Below are 9,837 nucleotides of genomic sequence, written 5' to 3'. Positions count from 1 at the left end.
TGCAGGGTCGGGGAGGGGACCGCCCGGTGAGCCAGGGGAGGGGGCGGGCGCTGGTGCGCGGCCCGGCGGCAAATGATGTCGAAAATAGGGCGGAGGTCTCGGCCTCTTCAGCAACAGCTAAGAACCGCCTGTAAATGAACCTCAGGAAGATGCGGCGGTCCCCGGTGCTCCCCAAGGGCACTGCTGTTTCTCCCCCCCGCCCTTTTGTGTGCGGCTCCGTGGGTCCCCCCCCGGGACATAATTTCCCGGGGTAACGCATCTTAACGGCGCTACCGGCGGCAGGGGAGGACGCGGTGGCAGAGCTCTGCGGAGCCGGGTTCTTGCCGGCCGCTACACGCAGCCGCGGCGGGGGTGGGGGTTGCAGAGCCGGTCCAGCCCGCAGGTCCTCCCCACCGCCGCCCCCGGAGGCAGGGTGCGCGGGGCAGGGGCCCGGAGCCGTGTGCCGTGCCGGGGGCAGGGCGGCAGGGGCCGCTGGGGGCCGGGGTCAGGGCCGGATGGCGGTGGCAGGGCGCAGGCGCGGCAGTGACACCTGCGACCGGGCAGCACCCGCCCCGCCGCCGGGGTAGCGGAGCGGCTGGCGACAGCCGGTTGCCAGCGTCGGGGGCTGCCCGCAGGGCCCCCGCCCGCGTCTCCTTTCCCGTCAGCGTCCGCCGTGCTGCGGCCCCTCAGCGCCAGCGCCGCAGGGCGACGGTGGGGACCGTGCCGCGGGCGTCGCGTCCCCGCCCCGGCAGCCGCCACCCTCCTCGTCCCGGGGGGAAGCCGGGGCGGAGGCGCGGCGGCCCCTCAGGCGGCGCCGCCGCCATGGGGCTGCGGTGGGAGGCGGTGGCCGCTGCCGCTGGTCTGGGGCCGCCCCCCTCCTTGCGCGGAGGGGCGGCTACCGAAACCCGAGCGGCCGGCGGGGGCGTTTCCTCGGCCGGGCTGGCAGCGCCCGCCGCCCCGCCCTCCCGCTCCCTCTCTCCCGTTACCCGTTGGGTTTCTTGTTGAGCCGTCCCCGAGGTTTCGGGCTGCCCGGAGCCGCGCAGGGAAGCGGGCAGGGCTAGCCCTCGGCCATGGCCGGCTACCTCTCTCCCGGCGCGTACTTCTACGCCGAGGAGCAGGAGTACCTGCAAGCCTACGAGGATGTCTTGGAGAGATACAAAGGTAGGGCGGCCCTCCCCGCCCCGGGCTACCAGTCGCCCCGCCGGGCGTGGCGGCTGCAGGCAGGGCCCGGGGGAAAGGGCAGGTGGGCCCGAGGGTAGGTGGGTGGCCGCAAGTCCCTGCGCCGGGTCCCGAGGGGGAGGACACGACACGGACGGCGGCGGCTTCTGCCAGAAATAAAAATACTGCCTCTTGCCCCTCAGTGGGTGAAACGAGGTTTATTGTACTTAAAACCCCCTTTTTCGAGTGAAACGTGGACACGGTGATCGACGTGCGTTTGTCTTGAAAGCTTCAGTTTATTTTGACCTTTTTATTTTGTTTTTGTGGTCGGGCAGTTAATGTCAGGTCATGTAGCACCTGAGTTTTTTCATCCAAATCAGAAAAATGAAGAAAAAGGCGTTTATCCATAACAAAATGCGTACAGCTGAATTTATCTTGCTAGAAATGTAAATTGCGTGGCTTTCTTAAATTAATCGGGATGGAAGAGATCGTTTGGGAGACATGATTAATTATTCTGTTTTTTCAGTATATTCGCTAATACTGAATCTGAAAATGCTTATCAAGTGTGTTACAGGTCTGATTTTAATTCAAGTGCAGAAGGGATAGAGTTCACTGTTCAGATTGAATCTTCATCCCCAAAATAGTTTTTACAGCATGTCACAGCATATGCTGACATTTGCAGCTCTGAGTCCTTTTTGTAATGTTTGGGGAAAAGATAGCTTAGGTTTTAGATCTGAAATTTTTACTTTGAAGGATTGCAATTTTTTTGGTTATATGTTTCCAGTCAGTTCTAAAGGTTTTGGTTAAATGGTTTCCTTTGATGGGAATGGGAGTGGCATAGTTTAAGACAGCTTGATTTGAAGATATCAATAGTCGATTTTATTTAATCCACACTGTTACTGGTAATATTTTGAAAAATAAAAACCCCACAGATTTTTTTTTTTTTTGACAGGAGAACTTGTCAGGTCCGGGTCTACTTTATACCTGTGTCACTTGCAGTTTCATGTGTCATTACCAGTATTGACTAATGACTCCTTTGTGTCTCTTGCCCATTGTGTCAATGCAGCTATGGAGCATGTGCTCTATTTTTGTACTGAGATGCACTAGTGCATTTGAGTTGAGAAATAATTACGGTTTGTAATAGATCGTCTTCAAAAGCAGATATTTATTCCATTCTGTCCTGTTTTTTTAAGTTGTCAATTACTTTATATGTAACTGAACTGATTTTTTTTTTTTTTTTTTTTTTTTTTTCAAAATTTGAAAGCAAGAAGACTGTTTACTTTGTAAATAAAGAAAACACTGAGAACTTGTTTTTCTGTTCTGGTTCTAATCCGAAGCACTACCGTTCTGCTTTAGATTACCTTTGATTTGTTGCTAGAGTCAGGTTTAATAAGGTTCATTCTCATACCCGTTTGTCTACTTGCTTAAAAACCTGGGAAAGATATTAGGCCTAATTTCCTCTATTTCTGTGAGAGTTTTATTGTAATAAGGACTGAAAGATTTGGTTTTTAAGTGTTGGAGGACAAAAGGATTTAATCAAAATAAACCCCTAAAGCTAATTCACATGTCGATTAGAAATAAAGCACATTCTGGAAATATTTGAGTATATCATAAAGTGGGGGTAACATCGGGTCCACTCACATGCTGTTTTCAGTGACAGTCAAATAATGAAATTATTCAGAAGGATCCGGTTTCTGTTGTCTTAGTTTTTGGGGTCATATTTAGTGTATCAGTATGCTGTGTTTTACTGCTCAAGGTATACTTTATTCAGCCATGGTGAGCAAAGGTAAAGGTTCAGACTTGCTTTAATTAAGATATATTGGAAACCTGGAAAACACATTATTTTTAAAAAAGTGTTTCCAGGCGGTCATGATTTCCCATCCGAGTCCCAGTAGTATGACTTCACTACAGCGATTGTTGTTCTGATGACTTGCTATGGGAGCTGATCTAATCAGAAAAGAATTGCTACAATATAGGCTTTGAAGAGGGAGTGCCATTTCTCTGAATTTCTCAGTTTTGTAAACACTGCCTTTAATAATTCTCTTAATCAAATGCAGACTATGTTGACTTTATATTTTTAAGGTGAGTTCCAATCAATAATTGCAGTGTGAATAGTTCTTTTTTTTTTTTTTTTTTTTTTTTTTTTTTTTTGTCCTTTTTACAGTTTACAGAACACTCTCACATTCATCTAGGGCAATATCAGGGTGCCAAATTATCTGTGCCCCAGCTGTTGAGTACTGTAATTAGCAGAGTCAGCTGTAGAAAATTTGTTGCCTGTCTTGGAAGGCTTGGGATCATATGATGCTGCATCATTAAGACATTCCGGCCATTTGATTGAGGAAGAGAAAAGCAATCTTTTTTTAAAGGTAGAAAAATGAAATTTTACTCTTCATCCTTTTATGCAGCCAAAGTAAGCTGTGGATCTTGAAGACTGTGCAGTACCAAGTACCTTGTTGCTTTAACAGTTAAAACCAGTCTCCAAATTCTGTCTGCTGACCGTGTGTCTCTGGCTGTGACAGTAAATAATTAGGCAACTGTTCGCTAAATCTGAGATAGGACAGAAGAGCTGTTTGCTATGGGAGAAGAGTGTGTTGTTTTCTGATTCCTGGTCAGCTCAGTTGCTGGCTGTCATATTTTTTTTTTCTTGATTCTTGTAGTAATTCATTGGCAGTATTTCTAAAACTTTTTAGTGGAGGATAAAAGGTCTCATTATCTCAGATGATTTAGAAATCATGTTGAATCAAGCTACTTATTCAGGGGAAAAAAAAATGCTTCTTTGTTAGTAGCACCTCTAGGAATTCAAAGGCAAAGCATTTATTGTGATAGTGGCAATAAAATGCCCAGTATATTTTGTCTAAAACATCTGACATACTTCACATATTGTTTGTGACTGAATAGGAAGATGAGAAATTGCACAAATATTTGTTAATATAACTAACAGTTCAGCTTTATGTCAAAAACTATATTTGAGTTCTCTAGGTTTTAAATAATTTAACTTACAAAGCAGCAAGGCTAATTTTTTATCTTACCATTGCCTGGTAACAAAAATTAATAAAATTACTGTTAGCTGCAGCCTTCTTGATAAATTGTGGTTCCTTCTGACTTTTTAATAAGAAAATGTCCAATAGTATTTCATATACATTTAATTTTTAAAATATTAAATGCCATCTCTATCAGCTGGCTTATGTATACATTGTTCTGTACTGAGATTATTTGAGTATTAAATATTTGAAGATCACAGTTTCAAGCTTTAACTGCAGTGCATTCATTAGATTTACTCTGATGTTAAGATTAAGTAATACACCAAGAATCCAGACTTACATACGTGATCCCTCTGAAATTGTATATTGCATTTCAGGCAAAAGTTTTTTTGTATTTTTCAGTTTAGGTAGTAAATAAATATTTAAGCATAAATTGCAACAATCTTCTTTTTTTTTTTTCCTGCAAGATTTTGAACAATTATGTAACAAAGTTGCCTCCCTTTGACATCATTATTGAAATGGACACATCAGTTAATAACTGCATGATTGCTGTCTCTGAGAAAGGGCTAATTCTTGCGTTAAGTATTAAATAAATCACAATTATTGAAGACTGTTCTTGCAATCATGTAATCTATGAAAGTTTAAAATATATAAGGTTATCTGCAGACCTTTGAGTGCTGTAGATTTTGACTCTATAGGAAACAGATTTGTTAGAAAATCCAGCTTGACATGACTGCCCATGGAAAATGCAGCCTTGCGGTTTAGGGACTTCACTAAGTTGTTGTCAGTGATAGGAAAGGTATCATATAAATGTTTTGGGTTTGGTTTTTTTTTTTTTTTTTTTTTTTTTTGATTGGATGCCTGATTGCTGCTTCCTTAGAGTACTTTGGGCTTGCTGCATAGTCTCTCTCTGTAGGAAGGAGAGGCAAGTCTGGAACTGGGGATAGCAAAACTCAGATTGGGTTGTTTAAACTTTGGTACACTCTGTTTCACTACTGGGGTTTCCTTTGTGCTTTAAAAAGATCTGTAGTACTACACATTCAGCTGAAGCACGGCAAACAGTTCTGTTTCTGTATTCTGAGAAACAAAGACGCTGGAGATGGACGAGAGCTAGCAGGTCATCTGATGGGTTTTGTTGCCTGTGTAGGGTTCAGAGGTAATGTCGTTTGTTCTAATGATTGATTGAGGATAGTGTCAAGTAAAGCTGTTCTGACATTGTTTGTGAACGGTTTTTGAATTAAGACAAAAAAAAAAAAAATACATGCCTGTCATCCAGCTTCTTTGAGTTGACTTCAGGAAGGGACCATTTGCTCTCAATGGTTTTGTACATCTGAAAATGAAGGCATTGCTGCATTTTAGGAATTTGGAGGCTCCTAAGTGTGTTTGGTATGTTGTTTTTCTTCAGAGATGGCTTCATAGAACAAACACAGTAGGGGCTGTGGCAGATGCTCCTGGCTCTGGAATCTGTGAATTTCTCAATTTCCTTGTTTATGATCTGAACTCTGGGGCCTGAGATTACAGCCTGCAGAAATCTTGCTCTTCTGGGCTCTTGGCTGTGAGCTAATCAGATCTCCTGCCTAAGGGCTTCTGATTTTGAACTGAGAAAGAAATACTGGAGTGAGTAATTTATTAGATGCTTTTAATTTATTTTCCTTTTCCTTTGACATAACAAAAACTGGTAGCATATAGGTGTTAGTTTTGCAGGGTGTATAAGGAATTTCCACCTTGGATGGTTTTCTTCGACCTCTTTTTGTGGGCTGGTAGTATGTAGCCTTGGAATTGATCACTCTTTTGTTCAAAAAGGACAGGATTTTTTTGCTGTCTACTGCAGGGTGCGTGTGGATTATCCAGATGCACATCACCTAATCCTTTCTTTGCCACTGTGCAAGTCTTCAGCATGATGACACTGTTGTTTCCTCTATTCCTAGCATATTTCCTCCTAGCCCAGCAAGTTGGCCTCCTGGGAATTAAAGATTTTGGCCAACAGAAAGTGCCTTCAGTTAGGGATAGAAACATAATGGCATTTCTGCTGTATGAAGGCAAACAAAATTAATGGACTCCTTGGGCCATGTAAAAATGTAGAACCTGCAGTTTTACTGTGTTTCAACATTATTGAGTCATAGAATGGTTTGGGTTGGAAGGGACCTTCAAAGGTCATCTAGTTCAACCCCCCTACAAGGAGCAGGGACATCTCCAACTAGATCAGGTTGCTCAGAGCCTCATCCAGCCTGGCCTTTAATGTTTCCAGGGATGGGGCTTCCACCATCTCTCTGGGCAACCTGTTCCAGTGTTCTACCACCCTCAGTGTAAAAAATTTTTTCCTAATTTCTAAGCTAAATCTACCTCCCTCTATTTTAAAACCGTTACCCCTAGTCCTGTCACAACAGGCCCTAAAGTTCTCCATTTCAAATTGCTTGGAGATGGGATTTTTTTTCAGGGCATTTCATCCTAAATATGGACCAAATCTTGCTGATTTGACTTGTATGAGTGCCTCACTTGAGCTAAGTTGAAGAGGTCTTAATTTTGTTGGAATAAAATAGCAGAAACCTGAATGTTAGCTAATTCAGCAAGATTTTATCTGTGCTAAGGCCTTAAGATTTGAGCAGTGGTTTCTGAAGCAGAATTTGATGGTATACATAAACTGTTGTTGCATCTGCATGACTTCAAAGGATACCTGTTTGGATGACTAAGGCAGACAGAATTTGGCCATTGATTCAAATATCTCTGATACGTGAATTGGGGCAGAGATCAAAGGTCTGCTTCATTGCTTTTCTGGTACTTCCCAATTTCCATTGAGTCAGCAAAATCTTTTAAATAGAGCTCACAGGAATATTCCATAATTCCTTTTTTTTTATGGCCAAAACCAGGAGGTGGCGAAGTATGAGAGGGGGGAGAAAAAAAAAGGGAAAAATAAACTTCAGTCATCGTTGTGTTACAAGACTTGGTTTGGCTCAGTTTATATTTTTGGTTGAGGTGTTTCTAATTGTTTGCTGGGATCTAATTTGCTAAACTCTCGTGATATTTTGCTTGAAAACCAAATCATGCATTTTTTTTTTTCCTCTACACTGTTTAAAAATGCCTAATTTGAGAAATTTATTCCACCATTTTGCTAGAACTTCAACACGTACTTGAATTACGTGCTTTGTAAAATGAAAATGGATTTATTCACATGCTTGAAGTTAAGTGCAAGTATTTTAGAAGTTCAGGCTTAAAAGAATAAAGTTTTCTAAATGTCAGATATGAATGCGGTTTATTGCTGCATGCCTGAAATGTTTTCTGTAAAACATCATTAAAGCTGTTAAATTTAACAAAGCCTTGATTTTCTGTAGTGGGTGAAAATATTCATGTACTGAATGCTTTCAGTCAACCCAGCTTTCAAACAGGTGAAACAGTGCTTACAAAGACACTTCAGTCCATGGGTCAAATCCTGAAGGGCATGTTAATAGCCAGATCTTACAAGCTGATCTGTGTAGGCAGGCTCCGGTGCTTTTGTGGGAATACACTGGCTTCAGAAATCCACCCACGCAACCCTCTTCGCAAGACTGAGGCCCAAGTAATAGCTCAGCCTTTAATAAGGCATACTCCTGCTGAAATCAGTAATCCTATAGGGCATTCAAATTTGGGCTTAGCTGTGTTAAAAGCAAGTTAGTGTGTTTCTGGATTTAATTTTATTATACCTGGTAAATACATCATTTTGTTGTGGAGTGTCATCTATCAGCTTTTTGGATTTTGCATGTTTTAAACAAACTGACAGTAGCTGCAATTAAATCTGTGAAAGGATGAAGATTCTAGGCAATAGGGCTAAATTCTGCGCATTGCAATTACACAATTAGTGTACCTATTTCTGTAAGATAAGGAGGATTAGGCCTTTGATGGGCTTTTCAGTAGCATAGGCCAAAATCTCCTCTTGATTATAGCCATGTGGCCCTTTTGAACTTGGTTTGCTTTTACATATATTTTAATTGTTCAGTTTCATAGTTAATATGTTAAATTACAGTGTTTAATAATGTGTTCTACAATGCATATAAATACAGATCAGCAATTTAAGTGGGGTTCATAGCCTTGTGTTGGAAAACAAAATTAGTTTGGCCCAAGATTCAGGTATCCGGCTAGCTGACAGCTATGACACTTTGCACCACTTGGATCTAAAATTAGTAGAGCTCTTCTATACTGGGATTAGAGAGAAGTGTGTAAGTTTTAGTTCACAAAATGGGTAAAAGTCTGACTCTTTAGACATCTTTCGGAGGGATGTTTTAAACAATTTACAGATGATATTGTAGGTGAACAGAGAAGTCCCCGAAAATCTTCTGTTGGGTACTGAAATGGGTATCCTATCTCCTGCTTGGAGACTTTTCTTCTGCCTGATCAGGTTACAGTCTGAGTGTTCCTCATGTGACAAGGTCTTTTAGGTACAGTAGAAGCAGCATTAGGAAATGTGTGTGGTCATTTGGACAGACCTTTTACAGTAATAATAATAATGCTGCATCCTGACTGGCTCTAGCAAAAGAGCTTATTTGAGAGAGGAAAGGTGCTTGCAGTGCTGTGGTTTTACTCAAACAAAACTTCTGTTAATTTTGGTAGGAGTCAGGAACTTAGCTATTGACGTTTATAAATATTTAATGCTTTAAATTACTTTGCCTTTAGATAAATTTTTAATCTGGGGATAAAGGATTTATGTCATCTCCTAGAAATTAGGAGATGACTCGAGCATTTGTCTGCAGAAGCCACTGCTGTGGAGTAGTCCGTAACTTCTGGGAATTAGGTATTTTTGCTAAGATGGTTCTGATTTCTGAGTAGGATACTTTCAAAAGCATGCATAGCAATTTGATTGCTAGCCCCAATGATTTTTAATAGAAATTAGGTGCTTCACTGATGTTCGTGCCTTGGAAATTCTCTCCCAGTGACTATACGCTGTTCAGATTATAAACCTGCTACTGGAAACCACATCATAATACCATGTATTACAGGTTAGTTCTGCATTTAAAACTCAGTTTGTGAAAGTTCTTAAATATGAAATCTTCTCTGGAGAGAAATTAATCATGATTTTTAGAAAGAGAGTTGATTTCAGAATTAAAAAGGACATTTTCAAACATACTGAAATTTTCTTGTAGAGCAAACATTTTTCTCAGGCTTTATGACTTCTACCCTCTTCATTCAATTTTTAACAAAACCATTGCTGCAAAACATTTATTGTGTTTTTGTTTTTCTGCTTTGCAGATAATGTTTATTTATGTCCAGTTTTCAGTAGACCTAAAGCAGCATTTGGCTTAGTATCTCTTTAAAGGAGAGAAGAACAGACACAGATGAGCTACAGGAAGAAAGCCAAAGTCAATTAGGTCCCTTGATGAAATTACTTTATAATTTTACCATGCTCAACAGGGTACTTTTGCATTGTTCTGTTTCAATTTTTTAAAAATAAAGCTCTTTATTAATAAGTCCATACACTCCTTGTGAAGCTACATCTAGCCTATCTCTGAGAATATCAATCCAAGTCCTGATTTGTTTCTGTTACAAATTGTATTAAATGAAATAAAATTGATTCATGTAAGAATGACATGTTTCTACTTAAATCTTACATTTATTTTTGCTTTCTTATGAATGTTTCCTTCAGATCTTGTATTACACTGAATCAGTCCAACTGTCCAACATTCTGTTTAAAGTGGGTTTACAGTAGTATGGAGCAGCTATCTTAGTTTGCAGCATCAAACATTTATAATCT

General features: G+C 41.3%; 1 protein-coding gene across 4 annotated transcripts in view; it reads left to right on the top strand.

Annotated features, from left to right (window-relative positions):
* Window positions 1-9,837, top strand: part of DST (dystonin) — a 310,564-nt gene that overhangs the window by 36,002 nt on the left and 264,725 nt on the right. For 2 of the 4 annotated variants that reach the window (XM_086743269.1, XM_086743268.1), the window contains exon 1: window positions 1,010-1,140. The exons of the other annotated variants lie outside the window; for them this stretch is intronic. In XM_086743269.1, the coding sequence (XP_086599395.1) occupies window positions 1,050-1,140 (91 nt within the window). In that variant the 5' untranslated portion in view covers window positions 1,010-1,049. Of the gene's footprint in view, window positions 1-1,009; window positions 1,141-9,837 lie in introns of those variants that run through there. 4 annotated transcript variants of the gene reach the window in all.

The sequence above is a fragment of the Chlamydotis macqueenii genome, chromosome 3 (genome assembly GCF_036417535.1).
Source record: "Chlamydotis macqueenii isolate bChlMac1 chromosome 3, bChlMac1.mat, whole genome shotgun sequence".
NCBI classification, from domain to species: Eukaryota; Metazoa; Chordata; class Aves; order Otidiformes; family Otididae; genus Chlamydotis; species Chlamydotis macqueenii.
This window is presented reverse-complemented; position numbering and strand designations above follow the sequence as displayed.